Source organism: Ranitomeya imitator, chromosome 9 (genome assembly GCF_032444005.1).
Source record: "Ranitomeya imitator isolate aRanImi1 chromosome 9, aRanImi1.pri, whole genome shotgun sequence".
Taxonomy (NCBI): domain Eukaryota; kingdom Metazoa; phylum Chordata; class Amphibia; order Anura; family Dendrobatidae; genus Ranitomeya; species Ranitomeya imitator.
The window spans coordinates 34,834,939-34,859,449 of NC_091290.1; the positions used below are offsets into that span (position 1 = coordinate 34,834,939).

A 24,511-nucleotide genomic window follows, 5' to 3' on the forward strand; every position below is an offset into this window, starting at 1 on the left:
TCTTTTTGGGACACATGGATCACTTCTATAGCGGTATGTTGGTTTTGCTAGCCTGCGAGAAAACCACGCAGTACGGATGCCATACAGATTACATACGGAGGATGCCATGCGCAAAAAACGCTGACACACCCTGCCTACGGAGGAGCTACGGACCACTTTTTTCGGGAGTTTTCAGCGTATTACGGCCGTAATATACGGACCGTATTGTTTTACGCTGTGTGTGACGCCGGCCTTACCGTCAAGCATTACCACCATCGATAATACTGTAACTATGACATCTTAATGTCACAAAAATGTTCAATAAGCTAATAATCTAATCAAACCGACACAGGTGTCCCCAACCTATGAAGCATAATCATCTCAGACTTACGATTACAATCGCTACATGTGCGACTGATCCTCGGCGTCCTTAGCCGTCTACTGCGCATGTCACAGCACATCTCCGCAGAGACCCATACTGCTCCTGTTCGCAGCTGCGCAGTGACGCACTGAGGATTACAGCGCCATCTTGGATCAGGGAAAAGCACCCGAATCTTGCTATATGTTATAAAAACTACCATATATTATAGAATTATACGGTAAGGGTGCCCATTAATGCAAAACCGGACCCACATAATCATAATAAATATCTCAGAGAAATAGTAATACAAAATGAAAAGTATATAAACAAACGGAGCAAGAAATAGCATCATAACACGGGGTCATTATAACCACATAATACATATATACCAGGGCAACAATTTCACACTGCCATTATTTAGAAATCGGGTCAGGACATAAGTCCAAATATGTGTCATGAGGTCAGGGAAAACACCCCCATATAAGGCGGGGTATCCCATTCCTTAGCCGGATCAGACAGACATAAGGGGTGAATGATCCCCTACAATCCGCCCGATTCCTGCAACAGACACAAAAAAGACCCATATAGCTGGCCACATTGTATACCCCTACATCCATATATCAAACATATAAATGACCCAAGCCGTGATACCCACTCTGCTCCATTATATTTAACATAAATAATTATATCTCTGTGGTCCGGTGATGCAAAAATAAGTAACACATATTTTTTCTCCATATTCCTTTATTTAATTGATCAAGATAGAAAAATAATAGTATACAAAAAAGAAAGAAAACAAGATGTATTCATCTCATAGGATAGGGACATCTGTGAAGAAAGAAAAAACGGAAAAATATTAAAAATAATATCACATCAGCATAATCTATATATAAATATCATAAAAAAATCAGATCATACAGATATGGAAAGAACAGTATACCAAAACCGATATCTATAAAATATGATTCAATTTGAAATCTACATTAAGACCAAACGGTTTAAGAGTATTTAATCTTGTAATCCACTCCAATTCCCTCTTTTTAAGCAATTTTATACGGTCTCCCCCTCTCCTTTGAACCGGTATCATATCAATAATACGAAACCGCAATTGTTTCTCAGTGTGCATTTTTTCTGCAAAATGTTTCGAAACAGGTAAGTCCATCCGTTTTTTCCTTATGGTATGTCGGTGTTGATTAATTCTAGTTTTAAAATCACATGTAGTTTCACCGACATACCATAAGGAACATGGACATTGTAACAGATATATGACAAACTCTGAATTACAGATCAGATAATGTTGTATCTCAAACTTCTTATTGGTTATTGGATGAGTGAAACTAGACCGTTTGGTCTTAATGTAGATTTAAAATTGAATCATATTTTATAGATATCGGTTTTGGTATACTGTTCTTTCCATATCTGTATGATCTGATTTTTTTATGATATTTATATATAGATTATGCTGATGTGATATTATTGTTAATATTTTTCCGTTTTTTCTTTCTTCACAGATGTCCCTATCCTATGAGATGAATACATCTTGTTTTCTTTCTTTTTTTGTATACTATTATTTTTCTATCTTGATCAATTAAATAAAGGAATTTAGAGAAAAAATATGTGTTACTTATTTTTGCATCACCGGACCACAGAGATATAATTATTTATGTTAAATATAATGGAGCAGAGTGGGTATCACGGCTTGGGTCATTTATATGTTTGATATATGGATGTAGGGGTATACAATGTGGCCAGCTATATGGGTCTTTTTTGTGTCTGTCGCAGGAATCGGGCGGATTGTAGGGGATCATTCACCCCTTATGTCTGTCTGATCCGGCTAAGGAATGGGATACCCCGCCTTATATGGGGGTGTTTTCCCTGACCTCATGACACATATTTGGACTTATGTCCTGACCCGATTTCTAAATAATGGCAGTGTGAAATTGTTGCCCTGGTATATATGTATTATGTGGTTATAATGACCCCGTGTTATGATGCTATTTCTTGCTCCGTTTGTTTATATACTTTTCATTTTGTATTACTATTTCTCTGAGATATTTATTATGATTATGTGGGTCCGGTTTTGCATTAATGGGCACCCTTACCGTATAATTCTATAATATATGGTAGTTTTTATAACATATAGCAAGATTCGGGTGCTTTTCCCTGATCCAAGATGGCGCTGTAATCCTCAGTGCGTCACTGCGCAGCTGCGAACAGGAGCAGTATGGGTCTCTGCGGAGATGTGCTGTGACATGCGCAGTAGACGGCTAAGGACGCCGAGGATCAGTCGCACATGTAGCGATTGTAATCGTAAGTCTGAGATGATTATGCTTCATAGGTTGGGGACACCTGTGTCGGTTTGATTAGATTATTAGCTTATTGAACATTTTTGTGACATTAAGATGTCATAGTTACAGTATTATCGATGGTGGTAATGCTTGACGGTAAAGATATTTTAACATGCACTATTGCACTTTCTTGTATGTACTGATTATAATGCACTATATATTTATTTATATGATTGGATTAACTATATTGTTAACGAAATATGTCTGTGATCTGTATAAAACACTGCTTCACATATGTGTTCACTGCTTGAGAAAGGATAGTATATCTGAAACGTCGCCACGCCATTCAGGCATTAAAGTTCATTTTTTCTTTAATTATTTTTTGTGCTGTTTTCCTTTTTTGTTCATATATATATATACACTAGCTGAAGAGCCCGGCGTTGCCTGGGCATAGTAAATATCTGTGGTTAGTTATAGCACCTCACTTCTCTTATTTTCCCATCATGCCTCTCATTTTCCCCATCACATCTTTCATTTTCTCTCTCACATCTGTCATTTTCCCCTCACTCCTCTTATTTTCCCCCTCACTCCTCTCATTCCCCCCTAACACTTGTCATTTCGACCTCACATCTGTCATTTTCCGATCACTCCACTATTTTCCCTCACTCCTCTCATTTTGCACTCACACCTTTTCATTTTCACCTCACACCTCTCATTTTCACCTCAGTATATACATGTTTGTCATCTCCCTTATATATAGTATACACCTGTATGTCATCTCCTGTATATAGTATATACCTGTATGTCATCCCCCCTGTATATAGTATATACCTGCTGTGTCATCTCTCCTGTATATAGTATATACCTGTATGTCATCTCCTCCTATATATAGTATATACCTGTACGTCATCTCCTCCTGTATATAGTATATACCTGTGTTTCATCTCCCCTGTATATAGTATATATCTGTGTGTCATCTCCTCCTGTATATAGTATATACCTGTATGTCATCTCCTCCTATATAGAGCATATACCTGTATGTCATCTCATCCTGCATATAGTGTATACCTGTAGGTCATCTGCTCCTATATATAGTATATACCTGTGTGTCATCTCCTCCTGTATATAGTATATACCTGTATGTCATCTCCTCCTGTATATAGTATGTACCTGTATGTCATCTCCTCCTCTATATAGTATATACCTGTGTGTCATCTCTCCTGTATATAGTGTATACCTGTGTGTTATCTCCCCTGTACATAGTATATACCTGTGTGTCATCTCCTCCTGTATTAGACCTCGTTCACACGTTATTTGCTCAGTATTTTTACCTCAGTATTTGTAAGCTAAATTGGCAGCCTGATAAATCCCCAGCCAACAGGAAGCCCTCCCCCTGGCAGTATATATTAGCTCACACATACACATAATAGACAGGTCATGTGACTGACAGCTGCTGTATTTCCTATATGGTACATTTGTTGCTCTTGTAGTTTGTCTGCTTATTAATCAGATTTTTATTTTTGAAGGATAATACCAGACTTGTGTGTGTTTTAGGGCGAGTTTCGTGTGTCAAGTTCTGTGTGTTGAGTTGCGTGTGGCGACATGCATGTAGCGGCTTTTGTGAGATGAGTTTTGTGTGGCGACATGCGTGTAGCAACTTTTTGTGTGTCGAGTTGCATGTGACAGGTTAGTGTAGCAAGTTGTGTGCAACAAGTTTTGCGCATGGCGAGTTTTGCGCGTGGCGAGTTTTATGTGTGGTGCCTTTTGAGTATGTGCAAGTTTTGTGTTAGGCAACTTTTGCATGTGTTGCAACTTTTGTGCATGTGGCAATTTTTTCCACGGGTGCAAGTTTTGCGTGTGGCGAGTTTTCCCATGAGGTGAGTTTTGCACGTGTGGCGAGTTTTGCGTGAGCCTAGTTTTGCATGTGGCGAGTATTACGCGTAGCGAGTTTTGAGCGGCGACTTTTGTGTTTCGACTTTTATGTGGCGAGGTTGGTGTATGTGTGGTGAAATGTGTGCTGAGGGTGGTATATGTGTTCAAGCACGTGGTAGTGTGCGGCGCATTTTGTGTGGGTGTTCATATCCCCGTGTGTGGTGAGTATCCCATGTCGGGGCCCCACCTTAGCAACTGTACGGTATATACTCTTTGGCGCCATCGCTCTTGTTCACATCTGGCAGCTGTCAATTTGCCTCCAACACTTTTCCTTTCACTTTTTCCACATTGTGTAGATAGGGGCAAAATTGTTTGGTGAATTCGAAAGCGCGGGGTTAAAATTTCACCTCACAACATAGCCTATGACGCTCTCGGGGTCCAGACGTGTGACATTTTGTGGCTGTAGCTGCGACGGTGCAGATGCCAATCCTGGACATACATACATTCAGCTTTATATATTAGAGATTATATATATATATATATATATATATATATATATATATATATATATATATATATATATATATATATATATAACTACAGACTTGCATTGTAGTTATTTTTACATAGAAATGCACGTGTTCATTCTTGTAAGAATTTATTTTCTTGTGGGGGGCGCTTTTTCTGGTGGGTTTCAGAGTAGTCCACCAGGAAAAGACTATCCTACTACATAGGGTTCCTTAGTGATGTCTGTGACTAATTACACATTCAGGGCAGGAGGACATGTTTCGGGCAGTTGTGTTTCAGGAATAATATGTTATTACTTTGATCAGTGATGGAGGCACACAGGAGCCTTTGCAAACAGTGGCTTTTTTTTTCGATGTACACACAGGAGCCTCTCTGTCTGCGCCACTTCTGACAGAAACCTGAGGAGTTTCCCATGGCAACCAATGATCCTCTATGGCGAATACTGCGTTTAGAAATGGCGGGTGATTGCGGGCTTCTCAGAGCTGAGTGTCCTCCCTCCATGTCTGCGGTCTCCAGCACTCTCTGCCTGTAGTTTGCCCCCTCTCTGGCTATCAGTGCCCGTCTCTTGTATGGGGAAGTGAGACGCGCTTCCTGAGGGAGGGACAGTCACTGACGGGCGGCCTGACACAGACTGTCTCTGCTGCTGAGGAGGGAGGGACAGTCACTGACGGGCGGCCTGACACAGACTGTCTCTGCTGCTGAGGAGGGAGGAACAGAGAGTGCGGGGGAGAGAAGAGAGCGCAGAGACAGGCAGAGTCTGCGGGACAGGAAAGGCACCGAGGAGAAGGCGGCAGGAGCTGCCCGGGGTGACTGTCCCCTGCTCGGTCCGGGCAGATACCTGGCATGGAGGAGGAGCAGACTGCAGGTGAGTGCAGAGAAGAAGCCCCAGTCCGGCTCCTCACTGTGCTCGGTGCAACATATCCCCCCAGTGGGGTGCAACATATCCCCCCAATCTGACACTACAACTCCCAACATGCCCAGTCAGCCCCTGCCCTGGGACTTGTGGAGCCCAATAACTTATTACAAAGTTTTTTTTTAAAAGTTCTCTGAAAACTTTCTGTAACATTCTCCCAGAACTCTGTATCCACTTTGTAGTTATTATTAGTAACAGCAGGAGCTGCCACTTATGTACCAGGCCTCATGCAGAGGTTTTCAGGAGTCTCCTGCCAGAAAAAAGAAAGCCTGAAAAAAAAAAAAATTACTAGAAAAGATGATTGAAGGCTCTTCTGATTCACTTTTATTGCAAAACCACTTTGCTTGTTGTATATTAGTATTTTTGTGATATTTTTTTTATAATTTTATGTTCTGCTTCGGATTTTGAAAAAATGCCAGGTGGTTTAAAAAAAAAAAAAAAAAAGTATATTTTTTTGAGTTTCTCCTAAAAAAAACTTAGTGTGAACATTCCCAAAAGGATGTATTCACACAATTCTTTGAAGAGTTTACAAACTGCTTCTCTCCTATTTTGGGAGGGTTTTTTTAAAGGTGTTTTGGGGCTATGTTCAAACGTTGCATTTTTTTTTTGCAGCTTTTTGGAACAACTAAGCGCACATATCCATAGGGTAGGTTTCACGTAATGTTTCTTTCAGGTGGGCAAAAAACCCTGTTTTTCAAGTGTATACGTTGGTGTTTTCTTTGGATTTGAACCATTTTGCTGCTAGCTGCCTGCCTGTTGCGACCAGCGGCAACCTCTGCCAGCACACGGCGGTTACGGACCGCTACTTTCAACGGATTCCGTCGATGTCACGTTGACAGAGCGGCGGCTTCTCTTCCGCTCTGCGCTGTTGATGGGGTGTGACTGCTGATGTCATGCTGATTGACAGCCATATCCCTGCTGCCTAACTGCGGGGAGCCGGCTGTAAGGCTATGTGCACACGTAGGAAAAGAGGTGCAGAATTTTCTGCACAAAATCCGCATCTCCTGGCAGAATCCGCAGCCGCGGATTTGCAGCGGATTTTGTGCGGTTTTTATGCGGAATTGATGCGGATTTTGCCACTGTGGATTTTTAACATGGAGGGGTGCAGAAACGCTGCAGATCCGCACAAAAGAAGTGACATGCACTTCTTTGAAATCTGCAGCAATTCTGCACTGATTTTTCGGCACAGCTTTTTTTCTCCCATTAAATAACATTATACTGTACATCACAGTGCGGATCTGCAGCGTTTCTGCGCGGAAAAATCCGCATCGTGTGCACATAGCCTAAATCAGTATGATGACAACAGTCACGCCCCATTGACAGAGCAGCCTGGAAGAAGAGCTGCTGCTTTTTGTGGGGCAGCTGAATCGCCGACAGGAGTGGTCGGAGATCGCTCTCAGCTGGCATAGGGTAGAACAGGCCTCTGTTAGCAATAATTACCTGCCTGTTAGTTTTTAGGCTCACAATAAGGGCCCCTTTCCACTTGCGAGGAAAACGGACGAGTGCAATCCGATAAAAAAATCGGATTGCACTCGGGCCAATGTTATTTAATAGGTGTCTTTTCATTTGCGTTTTTTTTTTCTCAGCCGAAATCGGACTGAGAAAAATCTGGGTCGGCTGAGAAAAAAAAAATCGCAGCATGCTGCGATTTGCTGCGGGTCTCGGACGAGACTCGCCAATGCAAGTCAATGAGTGCGAGAAAAAAAACGCATGGAATACGGACCATCCGTATTCCATCCGTTTTTTACGGATACCTTTCCATTCTGTGGCATAGAACACTGTAAAGGGTCCTGTAAATGACTATAAAAATAGTTGCAGAGAAAAAAAACGGATTGCATACGGATGTAAAACGGATGGTGCGATTAAAAAAATCGCATTGAACTCGCATCACAAACGCATGACAATCGCATACGTTACATCCGTTTTTCCGGTCCAGATTACGGACCGTTTTTTTTTTCTCACAAGTGGAAAGGGGCCCTAAAAGTAATAGAATAGTCCTGGACAACCCCTTTAATGAAGGAAGCGCTGGAGGAAAATGCAGCTGCCATGCACCTCCGCCATTAATGTTATACCAGCCAGGGGTCGTCGTGTATATCCGATTATGCCACTTTTGTGCCGTGAATTAGGGTTAATTTGTTTGGTGTGCATGGACACTCTCCGTCTAATTCCAGTTCCACCCAAAAAGGCGCTGACTTAAAAATTGCCAAACGTTGCTCCATTGTTTGCCGCAGTTTTATGCCAGAGTTCAGTTCCAGTTTCACTGACTGATAGGAGATGGTGGAGATGTTTTTTCTCACCAGTGGAAAAAAAAAACCAGATGACACTCTGATGAAGCTTGGTCTGTTTTTAAATGTTACTATTATATTAGAGTGTGTTCACGCTGTGTTATTTTACTTATACAAGTGTTTTTTTTTTTTTTTGATCCCCCACTTAGATGGATCTGTCCTCAAAAAAACATGGACATGTGAACAGCCCCGTAGATTATAATGTGTACGTGTTTTATCAGTGAGAATCATAATCGGTACATTTGTTGCCTCTGTAACAGAATCTTTGGTTATTTATGTGCATGGGCACTTCCGTATTCTGCACATCTTAAATTTTACATGTAAGTGGCATTCTGCTTCTCAGAGTCTCCTTGGCTAGATATTTGGTCAAAAACATAACGGTTTCTTTTTTTTTTTTACAAAACCCCTTTTTTTTTTTTTGTTAATGCTAAATATAATGAAAGCACCCATGATCACAAGGTACTAGGTGCCATTTTCCCAATATGCCAGGTGTCTAATTTCAGAATATATCTGTAAAATATACAAGTATGGTTAGATAGTATTTGATAATCGAGATTGTATTTATGGTTTTTAAAGGGAGTCTGTCAGCAGGTTTTTGCAACCCCATCTGAGAGCAGCATGATGTAGGGAAAGAGACCCTGATACCAGCGATGTCACTTACTGGTATGCTTGATTTCATTGTGATAAAATCACTCTGAATGCTGAGCCCTGTATACCCCGCCCTTACCACTGATTGTCAGCTTTCTGCCTATGCAGAGCATACGCAGAAAGCTGCCAATCAGTGTTGTAGGCGAGGTTATACGAAGCTCATGAATAAGGAGGATTACATGGCAACAAGTTTACTAGTCCTCTAGTGATGATTTCCTCCTGATAAAAAAAAAGTGACACATTATTGGAATCAGGGTCTCTGCCCCTATATTATGCTGCTCTCAGATTAGGTGGTAAATACCTGCCTAACTGGTTCTCTTTAACATGTGAGAGTTAAACGGTTATTCTCTGACTTTATAAACATTAGAAACTATTGTTTTTTTTTAGCCTAAGTGAGTTTTATATCCAGAGTTACATTGCAAGAAGAAAATAATGAAATGGAAGGGTACAGCTGTGGCAGAGCTGTGTGTGGTCAGGGTACAGAGAGCGGTATTGGCATAGATATGGCGGGGTGTGGACGTCTCCAGACATTGCGGAGGAGGGTGTGTAAATTAGATTCACAGTGTGAAAGTTGAGCGTATTGTGAAACAATAACATGGTAAGAGGTGCATGAGAAGGACAGGAATGTGCGGCTGGCTGCAGGTGGTAACCTGTATAATACACAGGTGTTCAGCAGAACCATGTGCCAGCAGCTGGCAGCCACAGCCCGGTCATCCATTGTTTCCTATCCCACAGATGAGTGCCCACCAGCAGGATGGGAGCTCCGTCTCCAGGCGCAGGAGGAAGAAGTCACCTTACTGAAGTCAGCCTTATGTGATGTCCTTCGAAGGATCCGAAACCTGGAGTCTCAGTTCTCGACTGGACACTTTCGTAAGTAAAAACGTACCCATTTTAATGTATACAGTACATATACCGCCGCAGAACCTCTTAGTGAAGAGTAGAGTTTAGAAAAAGTCAATCGGAGTTCTAGGAACGCTAGTTAAAAACTATCGGCTTGTCTAAACACACGGCAGTCATAGGCCAATGAATGAGGAAAACGCTCATTCATCAGGTGAATAATTTTTAGACTGGCTCAAAAATTATCGTCATTGCCAGCACATTGCCACATGTACACAGGAGATGAGCTGCCGATAATTTGACATTGGTCAGGAGTCTGTGTATAAACTCAGCCTTAGGGTCTTTCAGATATGCGTGATAATCAATGCACGGACTGGCCGCACATCAGACTTGAGTGTGACAGCTTCATAAAAATATATGAAGCTGTCATGCTTTGGTCAGGAGATGCGCGGCCAGTCCGTGCATTGCGATCCGACTGATTATCATACACATCTGAAAGAGCCCTAAAGATGAATTCAGACCTCTAAGTACAATGGTCCCGAGTATGGGCTGTGGTATCCTGGACCGTTTACTGGTTTTCAGACCTGAACTAACAGCCTTATAGGCAAATACATGAGGCCGTTTAGTGCAGATCAGGAGACCCTAAGTCATACAGCATGATGTTCAGACATCTGAATTAAGCCTTAAGGGGGATATTATTGGTCACTATTGACTAAACCATATGATGCCCTCATACTTTTACTAAAGGAAGCTCTGCAGCATATTTTGCAGCAGCTACGGCACAGAATTATAGAAAGCAGACCATACACGTGAGATGGCTGCAGACCATGCACATGAGATGGCTGCAGACCATGCATGTGAGATGGCTGCAGACCGTGCATGTGAGATGGCTGCAGACCGTACTCATGAGATGGCTGCGGATCGTACACGTGATGGGTGCAGACCATACACGTGAGATGGCTGCAGACCATGCATGTGAGATGGCTGCAGACCATGCATGTGAGATGGCTGCAGACCATGCATGTGAGATGGCTGCAGACCATGCATGTGAGATGGCTGCAGACCATGCATGTGAGATGGCTGCAGACCATGCATGTGAGATGGCTGCAGACCATGCATGTGAGATGGCTGCAGACCATGCATGTGAGATGGCTGCAGACCATGCATGTGAGATGGCTGCAGACCGTACTCATGAGATGGCTGCAGACCGTACACGTGATGGCTGCAGACCATGCGCGTGAGATGGCTGCAGACCATGCGCGTGAGATGGCTGCAGACCATGCGCGTGAGATGGCTGCAGACCATGCGCGTGAGATGGCTGCAGACCATGCGCGTGAGATGGCTGCAGACCATGCGCGTGAGATGGCTGCAGACCATGCGCGTGAGATGGCTGCAGACCATGCGCGTGAGATGGCTGCAGACCATGCGCGTGAGATGGCTGCAGACCATGCGCGTGAGATGGCTGCAGACTATACACATAAAATGGCTGCAGATCGTACACGTGATTGCTGCAGACCTTGCACGTGAGATGGCTGCAGACCATACATGTGAGATGGCTGCAGACCGTGCACATGAGATGGCTGCAGACCGTACACGTGAGATGGCTGCAGACCGTACACATGAGATGGCTGCGGACCATGCCCGTGAGATGGCTGCAGACCATGCCCGTGAGATAGCTGCAGACCATGCCCGTGAGATGGCTGCAGATTGTACACGTGAGATGTCTGCAGACCATGCATGTGAGATGGCTGCAGACCATATGGCTGCAGACCATGCACATGAGATGGCTGCAGACCGTACACATGAGATGGCTGCAGAACATGCACGTGAGATGTCTGCAGACCATACACGTGAGATGGCTGCAGGCCGTACATATGGTACACATGAGATGTCTGCAGACCGTACACCTGAGATGGCTGCAGACCATATGGCTGCAGACCATGCATGTGAGATGACTGCAGACTGTACACATGAGATAGTTTATTGACTGAACAATCGTTTGGCAGACGACCATATCTTCCAACTCCCACATACACTTGGCAAAACGTTCATGTATTTTTAATAGGGAGAGAGGAAAAAACACTTCCAGACTCCTAATTGCTAAATGCAATAATTATCTAGAGTGTTATTTATTCTGTATTATACACAGTACAGATCTGTCTGGACACCATGTAGGCGATATTTTACTGTAATATTTGATGTTGATATATCATTGTGTAGGCGATATTTTACTGTAATATTTGATGTTGATATATTTGTTATTACTGCGTGTGGGCAGTGAAGAAACAATTTACAATAAATGTTCCCCTTTATAGCATCTGTATTGGGGTTCTCTCCATTTGCACAACTTCTTTTTGGATACCATGCAGTCCTGTAGCTGCTGTCTGCAGTTGAATGAGCAGCTGCATTAGATATATTAATAGCAATATAGGATGTCTGCGTTTCATGTGATCATTTCAGCAAATGTTATTTATATAATTTATTAAAGAATACTTGTCATCAAGGTCAATAGTGTCCAAGTCTTGCTCGTATTGTATTGCCGCTGCTCCCCAGTATTCTGCTAGCTTTTTATATTCTTTACAAGGAACCATGACTCACAGGATCCTCAGAGGCGTAGCTCACAGGATCCTCAGAGGCGTAGCTCACAGGATCCTCAGAGGCGTAGCTCACAGGGCCCCCAAAAGAGTGGCTCACAGGATCCTCAGAGGCGTGGCTCACAGGATCCTCAGAGGCGTGGCTCACAGGATCCTCAGAGGCGTGGCTCACAGGATCCTCAGAGGCGTGGCTCACAGGATCCTCAGAGGCGTGGCTCACAGGATCCTCAGAGGCGTGGCTCACAGGATCCTCAGAGGCGTGGCTCACAGGATCCTCAGGGACGTGGCTCACAGGATCCTCAGGGACGTGGCTCACAGGATCCTCAGGGACGTGGCTCACAGGATCCTCAGAGACGTGGCTCGCAGGATCTTCAGAGACGTGGCTCGCAGGATCCTCAGGGGTGTGGCTCGCAGGATCCTCAGGGGTGTGGCTCACAGGATCCTCAGAGGCATGGCTCGCAGGATCCTTTGGGACATATCTTTAGGCAGCCTCTATTATTACCCTATGAGCACCATCCCTTTGTAAAGGCAATAAAAAGTAGCACTAAATAAAAAGCCCATATCTCCTTGACCGTATGGTGATTTTAAAAAGGAATGAAAAATAGAAACTCAGGGGAACAGCAGGAATAAAACAAGAGCAAAAGCTGGACACTTTTGACCTGTGACAAGTCCTCTTTAAAGTTTAAATTAGACCCAAATACATTTTTGCTAGGTCTAGAAGCCAACTCCAAAAGTGAGGAGCCAGCATTACTGCTGAGGATGGGAGTCTTATTTTTGCTGCAGTTTTATCACTGTGATGCACAATTGCCATAAAACCATAACAAAAACCTTATGTATCTACATGTAGTCTTATTATGGTGCAGCTCTCTGTCCCACTATTACCAGGTAATATTGATGTAGCCTTACCAATTTTCCTGCATATTCTCCTCCTCCTCTCTAGTTGAAAAATCACAGCAGCCCACACACCTCCCAAGTAGTCACAGCAGATCCACACACAGGCTTAGTAGTCATATAACCCACCCAACCACTTCCGTAGTCACAGCAGTCCCAACCTTACTTGTGGGTGCTACCCTACCCCACCCAATTTTGCCAGTAAGCCTCAACTTAGTCTACCATACTAGTGGTCACAGCAAGGCCTCCCCAATCCACCCCACCCCAATCTCCATCATCTGGATGGTCACGTGCTTTACTTTACTCTATTCACCACACAGATGTACACAGGATTTTAATTGGGTGCTTTAAAAAAATTCACCATAAAACAACTGAAGAAAGGATGTGATGTCCATCTTTCTTCAAGAAAGGCTCCTAGTTTTCTCTCTCTAGAAAAGAAAACAAGACTCATTTCAATCCAAATACTGGCAGCTGCATCCTTTGCTCAGCAAGGTTTGCTGTACTGTACAACAATGGCAGCCGCAGGCGAGGATGTGGCTGCCGGTGCTTAGCAGAGTCTTGGGTGCAGTCATCGTTACCAATGTACCACCGCTATACAAGAGTGAGATAATACCTCCACACCTTGACCACACATGACCACCATACAGTACGGGAGTACAAGGCTACTATACAAAGACCCGTTGTCTCACCATGAACTGACCATATAGCGGTACAGGAAAGATATCTATCTTGGTACCGTGTTAGCCAGTAGATAGAAAAATATTTAGAATTGAGAGTCCTCAGTGGTTGATACCTTTTAATGGCTAACTGAAAAGATGGTAACAAATTGCAAGCTTTCGAGACTACTCATGCCTCTTCATCAGGCATATGCATGTAAAGAAGCTGCGGAGACACCATCACGTGTTTCTCAACGCAAGCAGTGAATAGCCAGGCCTTTCCCCGGGAAGGAACAACCACGGGAAGGGCAGCATCCTATGAAGGAAAGCCACCTATGCCAAGCATGGTATCCATCCACAGACAGCTGTTTCGGGGTTTTTGCCCCTCATCAGTGTGGAGTAGGAATCTGGCTATTAGGAGCAGTGCCTAGTAAAAAGGCTATAAAGGCACAGATGATTGGCCTCAGGGAGACCAAAACATCCAACACCGCGGAGACACCATCACGTGTTTCTCAACGCAGTGATTCCAGAACACTGCTCCCATCCCTTATGGGAAATATGCAGATGCATGTAAAGAAGCTGCGGAGACACCATCACGTGTTTCTCAACGCAAGCAGTGAATAGCCAGGCCTTTCCCCGGGAAGGAACAACCACGGGAAGGTCAGCATCCTATGAAGGAAAGCCACCTATGCTGAGGGGTTTTTGCCCCTCATCAGTGTTTCCCCGAGGCCAATCATCTGTGCCTTTATAGCCTTTTTACTGGGCACTGCTCCTAATAGCCAGATTCCTACTCCACACTGATGAGGGGCAAAAACCCCGAAACAGCTGTCTGTGGATGGACACCATGCTTGGCATAGGTGGCTTTCCTTCATAGGATGCTGCCCTTCCCGTGGTTGTTCCTTCCCGGGGAAAGGCCTGGCTATTCACTGCTTGCGTTGAGAAACACGTGATGGTGTCTCCGCAGCTTCTTTACATGCATCTGCATATTTCCCATAAGGGATGGGGGCAGTGTTCTGGAATCACTGCGTTGAGAAACACGTGATGGTGTCTCCGTGGTATTGGATGTTTTGGTCTCCCCGAGGCCAATCATCTGTGCCTTTTATAGTCTTCATCAGGCATAGACTCGGAGTCCATGCCTGATGAAGAGACATGAGTAGTCTCGAAAGCTTGCAATTTGTTACCATCTTTTCAGTCAGCCATTAAAAGGTATCAACTACTGAGGACTCTCAATTCTAAATATTTTCATATAGCGGTAGACACCATATTTACACTGGCACTTTACTGAGTAAGTGAATACCGCATCGGTAAATTCAGCCATTCATATCCAACATGTTTTTTGAGATAAGTAAGAGGAAAGAGCCCACTTTCCTTCGAGAACTGCTCTGGGGGGGCTCACCTGATTGAGAGGTGTTCACCTACATCCAAAAAGGGGAAATAATGGAGGATTCGGCAGATGATGCTCAGCGTCCTGGAGCATATCCCACTCGGAAAGTTCAGAGCCAATTTTCTCCAGTTGTAAAGTTTGGTAATTATGCAGGAAAGGTGACACTTTAGGGAGATTCTGAAAGGTTCAAGAAGAATTTCACAGATGAGAAGAAGTTATTTAAGAATGGTTTCTCGTCATTGGAACATCAGTGACGCGTTTCGAGGCAAACGTTCCCCTTAATGAGAACGGACAGTATACTGCGGAGCTTGTATGTTTTACGCCTGGTAATTACTGTCATTACTGACGGAGTGTTTTCACTTCTGCAGGTGACTCCTCGTCCTCTATTGTACAGCCTGTCAGTAATGTCCCTGCACCAGCGAAAGTTATCAGGTACCAATATGCTGACGTCACGTCCATAGGATGCATCTTGTCTTATTGTTTTATGCTCGGGACCTTTAAATAGAGAGATGTGAAATGGAGATGTTAACACATTTGTTTTTCTATCCAAATGCCCAAATAAGAGGTTTTAGCAAATGTCCAAGAATTTGGATTGAAAAAAAAAAAAAAATGTGCACAGTTTTCCAGCTCTCTGACTGCAGCCAGCGGCGTAAACAATGGATGTTATCATATTTCTCTGCTAGACAGAACTAGAAATGCTAACTTAAGAGTGCACTAGATTGCAGGTTTAGTCACTCTGTGTATATGTATATATATATATATATATATACACACATACACATTTTATATATTTATTGCAGGGATTCGCTCACTCTTGGCAGCTGTTGAGGTAAATACACAGGCACGTAGTGTCTTGATCACACAGGAGGATTTAATAAAAATCCATAAACTTCCAGCAAACGAATACAGATAGTTTCTTCTGGGCATAAAAGGTATAACATAAGAAAACCAGTTCATACTCAAGAACAGATCGGCTTACCCATTTAGATATGTCAGATCTTAGGACTCTGGCAGAGAGTAAATAACACCAGAGGCCTCTTCTCCTTCACACACAGAGACCAAGTCTCAGAGATGTTTCCACCTCTCTTCCCAGGCAACCATGGAGCAGCTCAGCAGCCCCTTTTATATCAGTTGCCAAACCTAAATTGGAGAAATGGGAGCAGCCCGTCCCACCCATCATTCCCAGCTACTCCTAAAACCCGGGCCCAAAGTCTAGGGCCATTACATAAACCTCTGACCACTATTAGTGCTAGAGCCTTCTCTCCGAGTTTCACATCACCAAAGCTAGTTATTGTAAAAGTTTGGGCACCCCTGGTCAAACCCTGCATGGTTAGTCCCTAGTAGCACCCCCTTTTGTAAGTATCACAGCTTGTAAACACCTTTTGTAGCCAGACAAGAGTCTTTCAATTCTTGTTTGTGGGATTGTCATCCATTATACACACCTGGGCCAGCAGACTGACACACCAAGGTGAACCCATTTCCTGGTTCTTAGTCAAAGCTAGTCAGGTTCATCTAATCATGACCCGCAGTGCTAGGTCTTAACACTAGCCTACCTGGATTTGCTGCAGTATAATATATATATATATTTGTAGTACTGTAGAATACATTGCAATAAAAATAAACCGATAAAAGTATAGGCGTACTCTGTGCAATCATTCGAATAATATTGGGCTAACTTATCTGTCTGAACACTGGATAATAGAATTAAAGAAAAGTTGTAAGAAGTCCAGACACATATATTGTGTGACTGTCCATGCAGCTCTCTCCTGTTGTGTGCAGCCCACTCTTCGGCCTTTCTGTGCAGACTGAGACGGGGTCAGCCGAGGTTAGGATATGCGCTATATGTATAAAAGGCTTTGTATGCATCTCTCCTGCCACTCCTTGTTGTCAGAGGAGTCTTTACTCCATTTCTTTTTAGAGACTGTAATAGTATATTGACTTTTTTTTGACCATTATCCTCCATTTATGGAGCCACAATAATGCTTACACGTCCTGCTGTAGTGTGCATACAGACAATGCAAGAAGGGTTTGTCTCCAATATGATGGCCTCCAGGGACGTTTTTTTTTTTTTTTAATGTTTATTTTTATACTGCTGTCATATTCCACAGCTCTTTACTGATATTATCATCATTCACTGTCCCCATTGGAGCCCACAAACTAAATTGGCTCTATCAGTATGTCTTTTGAAATGTGGGTGGAAATTGGAGGAAACCCACACGTAAGGGGAGAACATACAAAGTCAAACAGATGTTGTCCTTGGTTGGATATGAACCCGAGACCCCCGGGATTACTTCTATGTTTATAAAAACAATAGACACATTTTCCTTTCTACAATTAATCAATTAAACTCCAATTAAATACATGATACCTTACAAGAAGTTTAAAATTCCTTCACGACTAAACGTCCATTTAGACAAGACGACAAACGGCGAGATGCCCATGAAAATGTGACGGTGATCAACCCGACCAACAAGCAAAATGATGTGTCATTGCCTATAGTCAAAAACGTGGCAAAAGTTGGCTAAGTGCCACCTACATAATGAGATGGATGGATAGATAGGTTTGGAAATTTACTGATAGTAAAAGGAAGCTGAGAACACGACCTGCTATGACTAACAAATAAGGTGGCATGGGCATTGGCACAGAATTATACGTTGTGATTAACTGTTCCATTCTTTTGCAGTGAGCCGGTGGAAAGAGCTCAGGATTATAGTTGCGTACTTTGTACTGTTGGAACGCAAACAGTGTGGTCTTTGGTTGATAAAGACCCCAAAGACGGTCTAGATCCAGTCTATGGGACAGTAGCGTGTGAGAATGACTCCATCAATGGAGAATCCGCTGATGGAAATGCTGACTCTGAAGAGGTGGAAAAGGTTTCCCAAAGTCCAACGCAAGAAGAGGGAGCGGCCATTGTACGTGGTGTGACGCCACTGAGACTGAACAAAAAGGAGCTGTAAGTGCAGTGCGATCAAAGCAGTGACATAATGTTTGCAGAATTATATCCAATTAGGTGCACGCTGCCATCGTGGCTTTCAGTTTTACAAGATTCATGATTGGTGTGATAGATCAGTCCATGGTCAGATGTGGCCACGGATTTGTGGTTCGGATTCTGCAGCGTTAGACTCCCTGCACAGACGAAGGTACAGCATTACCGGCACTGTCGCTCCTGGCACAACATTGTTATATCTTGTGTGCCCTGCTACAATTCAGCAGCTGCTAATGGGCCGCATCTCTCGCACCTCCCCTGGACATCTGAGCTTAATCCGAGGGAAGAGTGGGCAAAGTAGCCCAATAGTGGCCACTGATTAGTTGCAGTGCTCATGTGACCTAACAAGATCATTTAAGAAGAGGTTGTCCAAGTAGTGAACAACATCTTTAAGTCTGTCTTGGTAATACAAAAGAGGTGTACCATAAGCAATATTTTTCCCCTACCCACATGATAGGTAATAAATAAATGATGCAGCTGCTGAGACTCCTACCAATCCTGAGAAAAAGGGGGACATAAAGTCCCTTTCGCGAAAGATTAGTTGATGAGCACATGCAACCATTTTTCCATTACGCAATGGTCGCACATGCTCAGTAATGTTCCATTCACACAGGGGACTTTGGGACCCCCATTTCTATTCTGGATGTGACATTACCTCATACCATGGGTCCTTCAGAGCTGTTTGGACAGTGCTGGTTGTCTGTGTTAGTAGATCTTCCCACAACTTTAATGTTGGTCTCCTAAAGCATTTTCTCACATCATCTAAGATGGTGGAATTATCAGAACAGTCCAGAGGTTTCCAAGTGAGGGAGAATTGAATAAGATCAGCCAAAGAGATGGTGATGGTTTCCAAGATCCATCTCTGCTGTCCAGGGTGGAATAACGTGTGACTTATTAGAGCTTTGTCCAGAAATCTTGTTCTCATTATTTCAGTCCACGTGGACAGAAGGCTTTTGTCGTATTCCGGCCAAAATGCGCCAGAGGTGAACTGCTGGCTCGTTAGTGGCTGTTTGGGATTCTTCAACCCTTATCCCAATTTACCTTCCCTCAAACCCACTGCATATATAAGCTGAAGCTGCGATTTATACCTGTGGAACATTACAGAAATCTGTTCATGGGTACGGAAGGCAGTAATTGGTCTCAGGGGGACTTAAAAAAAGGAAAAGGGTTTGTCCTCGTTTTACTGGCGCTACATAGTGAAGTTGGCAAGGCTTTCTGTTTTTTTGGCACAATATGAAGATCTAGCCAAGTTAAAAAAGTACAAGACTACAAGTATTTCTAAGAGAGCAGAACATTGCTAAGTGGCACAAGCCATGGTCTGTGGAGGGCAATGCTGAATGCTGTGACGGTGCAGAAGGGGAAGGGCAGGTATACCTGATGCCACCAGACCTCCTAGATAAAGTCTGAGAAGAGGGGCATTATTGGAGTTGTAGAGTTCCCCTAGGCAGAGTTTTGCTATTCGCTAATATTGGTTGGAGTTGAGAATATAATCATAATACCAATGGGTCGTAGGAAATGCAGTATATGGACAAAAAGCATTGGGACACCTACAGGAGCTATTCTAACCTCCCGTACTAAATCCATAGACATTAATAAGGAATTGTTCCCTTTGCAGCTATAACACCTTCTGCTCTTCTGGGAAGACTTTTTACAAGATTTTGGTGCTAGTATATGAATTTTTGACCTTTCATCCAAAAAAGTGTATTTGATGTCAGACACTGATATTGGAGAAGATGGCCTAACTAACAATTTCCGTTCTACTTTCCCCTAAAGATGTTAGACGGTGTTGAGGTCAGGGCTCTGTGCTGCTGATTGTGTTCTTCCACACCAAACTGGCGGGAGTTTGGTGAGGAAGAACACAGCCGGCATCACAGAGCCCTGACCTCAATAATGTGGACCGTGTGCATTGGGCACAGTCATGAGGAACAGACACGTGCCTACCCCCTAACTGTTCCCATAAAAGTGGTGTCACGACTCCACCGCTCAGTGTATTTTGGAAACAGTGAGTGACAGCTCATTCGTCCAATCTAGTGAAGGAGTGTGCTGAGCTGTTGGTATTTTGATAGGGCGGCTTAGCGGTCAATCTGAGACTGGGAGGTGCTGAGCTTTCTTCAGGTGTTCCCTGTTCTAAGTGAAAGTCAAAGTTTCACTCTCAGTGCGGTGTGTTCTCGGTGCTCTGAATTCAGACATTCTGATCTTCTGTTGTCGGACCCTGGATTTGCCTATTGCCTGTTTGTATTACCCCTTTTACCTTGATGCACTCTGACCATGCAGTTCTGATCCCGGACTGTGACCTGACTACGCCTTTGTCTCTTCCCTCTGTTTATGACGTACCCTCATGGCTCTTGACCTCGGATTCCTTGACTACCCTGACTCACGGCTTGCCTGTGAGAAGTGATTCAGCATCACAAGTGAAAGCTGCAAATGTCAAAAATGCCTTGGTAGATGAATCATTAAAATGTCCCATCACTGTAACAAAGTAGCTGACCGCTGAAGAACCACCCCATATTATTATCTCTCCCCCACAAAACTGTACAGGGGGCACAATGCAGCAGGCACATAGCGTTCTCGTGGCGTTCACCAAACCCAGACTCATCCATTAGGTGCCAGACAGAGAAATGTGGTCCGTTACTGCACAGCACGTTTCCACTGCTCCACAGTGCAGTGGTGGCGGCTTTACACTACTCCATCCGATTCTTAACATGGTGCTTGGTGATGTAAGGCTGCATGCAGCTTCTTGACTATGGAAATTCAAGCCATGCAGATCCACATGTATCGTTTTTGTTATGACGTCAATACCAGAGGAACTGCGACACCGCTCTGTAAAAGGACGGAATGGAAAAATGTTTGTATTCGTGATTAAAATAAAGGTGTCCCAGTACTTTTGTACATGTGGTGTACCAACCTTTTACATTTCCTGAAAGTAACATAAGTCTCTGCTTCTGTGATTTCACTACAGGATTCGCTTGTCTGCAGAGAAAATGAACTAATTTCATGTATAGTGTTCAAAGAGTGGAAACATTCCAGAATATTAAATATAAAGTCTTATGTCACATTTCGTGCAGAAGTATGGAAAAGCCATGAAATGAGCCCAGTGTAGAGCAGTGCCATTTGCATAATTTACTTCTGGCTGTATCACTCTTCTTTAGGTGCTCAGAGAACAGTACCTCTCTGTAGTAATAGCGAGAGGCTTATTTTCCTGTCCTTGTGTTGTGAACACCATTAAAAGCCTCTTCTTCATATTTTCTTGGGAGGAATGGTCAGTCATAAGGATTAGTGAGTCTTTCACATTTGTTTTGGAGATAAGACACCGGGCCTGTAGGTTGCACCCATCATGGCTGTCTGGGTCATTGACAGAGGCTAAATATACGTATAGCTGCTCCCCGAGGGTATGAAGACATTCAATATATTAGAGACTAGGGCCTGATTGTTGTCTTCCCTTGGCTAGAAAATATCCTATTTCACACCGTTATGTACATCTTTATGCTCAGTCACTTGGTTCTAGTTCTGGTTTGTGTTTCCAACTAGATTTTGCAAAATTAAAAATTTGAACACTGCAAATTAAAGGGATCCCGTCACCAGGTTTTTCCCATATGAAGTAAGGCCAGTACCTGTAAGCCCCCATAAATAGCACTCCAATAGGCTGTATATCTGCCCCCAATCCGGCCTGCAAGACAAGAAAGAGCTTTTATAATACTCACCTACTTTACGGTGCCGTCTGATGGGCGCCTCCTTTCTTCTTGCGATGCCGTCCTCCTTCTTGCTTCACGTGGATGCCGTGTCCTAGGTCATCCGTACAGTGTCCAGCATAGTGCTCCTGTGCAGGCGCACCGAGGGCCGAGCAAGGTACTGCAGTGCGCATGTGCAGGAAAAGGCCACAGGGCGCCGGCGCATGCGCACTGCAATACTGCACTCTGTCTTCGACAGGGCAAGACATTGTGTGGATGTCATAGGATGCATCATCCACGTGAATCAGGGCAGGAGAATGGTGATTGCAAGAAAAGAGGAGGCGCTGGATCAAGACCAGTGATGCCCATCAGACCCTACGGCCCGTAGGTGAGTGTAATAAAATGTTTGCTATTCCGGTTGTTCACACTATGGCCAAAGCTGCATGTCGACATGTTTTTAAGAATTGATTTTTCAGTAAATACTGGACTTCCATTACTTACCCGCGAACACGCCGGATTTCTTCTTCTCGTGCAGTCCTCCAGCTGGATCCCGGGCTCTACCGGGCGTGTACAGCAGGACTTTGCTGCAACAGGTGGTGAGCTGTCTCCCCCTTCCCCGTCTCCCATTGTTTATCATATCTTACTGACAGGTTCACTTTAATGTCACTGGATAGGATGACAGCTTCTCATTACTGCTTACATAAACCGGTTTGTCGATGTGCAAGTTTTGTAAAAATCCTTCCATTTTTTGGCTGGTAAATGACTGAAGGCTGAGCATTAACATTCCTTATTACCTGTTGCAGAAAAGGGCTTGTGAGAAGTAGGAGATAATGGCTGATCACCTTGACCTTGGCAAGGTTGACTCTCCGTGACCTTCTCCCTTTCCCTTGAATAACCACGCCACACCAGTACGTTTTGGATAATAACGGCCACAGCAGCCAATTTATTATTATTATTATTATTATTATTATTAATAATAATTAAAGACACTTGGTGGGGCCCTCGAAGCTAACCCGATCCTGGTCTGGTGATTAAACCGTCAGCATTGCCTGTTCCCTCCCAGCCTTACTTCCAGCCGCATTTTCCTCCAGGCTCGGAAGCACCATGAATTGAGGGAAGAGGTTGCCTCCACACCGTTAAACCTGTACCCGACTTCGATCGTCGGGTACCCACCTATCGGTACCGCGCACCCGACCTCCAACATCGGGTGGCCCTCCGGGTCCCATGATAATGTGACCCCGACTTGCCTCGTCGGGTATCACCCAAGTCTCACCAGACCACCAACAACCCGTAACCATCCACTGTAAGGAGGTCCCCGCAATGCAAGAATCCCCCCCTTACCGAACTTTTTTGCCAGCTTCGAGAACCCACCAACGCTCACATCATCATTCCATTGATTATAACAGAACCTCAGGCTCAGGATTACGAAGAGCCATCCATCACCAGTCAGGAGAGGAAAAACCCCTGGTGGGGGAAACCTCCAGGGAACCATGGCGTTGGATTGCCCTTCCCCTGGGCTTAAAGGTTGCTGCCAAATTAAATACGTTTGTATAAGTATCCTTCTATCGGTATTGGAATAGTTGATCCAGCTACTGCGACCCAGTCGTTCTCCTCCTCTGGGATGGATGGGTGGGGCTTGTTCGGCCGTCCTGGGAGCGAAAGAGGGATACGGATCCTCCCTGCGTCCTTTATATCCCCCTTGACCCCCCTTCTCCACCATGCCCCTATGTCATTTCCCCCTTTGTCAATCCTTTACTTCCTCCCCCCCCTCCCCCTTCCCTGTCGTTCTCCCTGCCTTTTCCCAAAATTCCCAATCTCATGGTCACTCACTACCTGCCCCGGTTATACCCCCTCCTTCGGGCCCTCCATGCCTCATCCGGCGGTTACTTTATCAGCATTTACCATTGATTTCTCCATTTTGATTGAGACAATAAGAAGTAATAAGAGAGAGGAAAAATATGAAGAATACTAGATGGTGGCCCGATTCTAACGCATCGGGTATTCTAGAATATGCATGTCCACGTAGTATATTGCCCAGCCACGTAGTATATTGCCCAGCCACATAGTATATTGCCCAGCCACATAGTATATTGCCCAGCCACATAGTATATTGCCCAGTGACGAAGTATATCGGCCAGCCACGTAGTATATTGCCCAGTCACATAGTATATTGCACAGCCCACGTAGTATATTACACAGCCACGTAGTATATTGCCCAACCACGTAGTATATTGCCCAGCCACGTAGTATATTGCCCAGTGACGTAGTATATTGCACAGCCACGTAGTATATTGCCCAACCACGTAGTATAGTGCCCATGCACATAGTATATTGCCCAGCCACGTAGTATATTGCCCAGCTACGTAGTATATTGCCCAGTCACGTAGTATATTGCCCAGACACGTAGTATATTGCCAAGTGACATAGTATATTGCGCAGCCACGTAGTATATTGCCCAGTGACGTAGTATATTGCCCAGTGACGTAGTATATTGCCCAGTGACGTAGTATATTGCCCAGACATGTAGTATATTGCCCAGCCACGTAGTATATTGCCCAGCCACGTAGCATACTGCCAAGTGACATAGTATATTGCGCAGCCACGTAGTATATTGCTCAGTC

At 44.1% G+C, this 24,511-nt stretch overlaps 1 protein-coding gene across 1 annotated transcript in view; it reads left to right on the forward strand.

Moving 5' to 3' along the window:
• The first annotated feature begins 5,402 nt into the window (after window positions 1–5,402).
• The window catches only part of EML3 (EMAP like 3), a 55,197-nt gene continuing 36,088 nt past the window's right edge, over window positions 5,403–24,511 (forward strand). Inside the window, exons 1-4 of the mRNA XM_069738875.1 lie at window positions 5,403–5,893; window positions 9,610–9,744; window positions 15,605–15,668; window positions 17,920–18,189. Coding sequence (XP_069594976.1) covers window positions 5,872–5,893; window positions 9,610–9,744; window positions 15,605–15,668; window positions 17,920–18,189 — 491 coding nt within the window. The 5' untranslated portion in view covers window positions 5,403–5,871. The remainder of the gene's footprint in view (window positions 5,894–9,609; window positions 9,745–15,604; window positions 15,669–17,919; window positions 18,190–24,511) is intronic.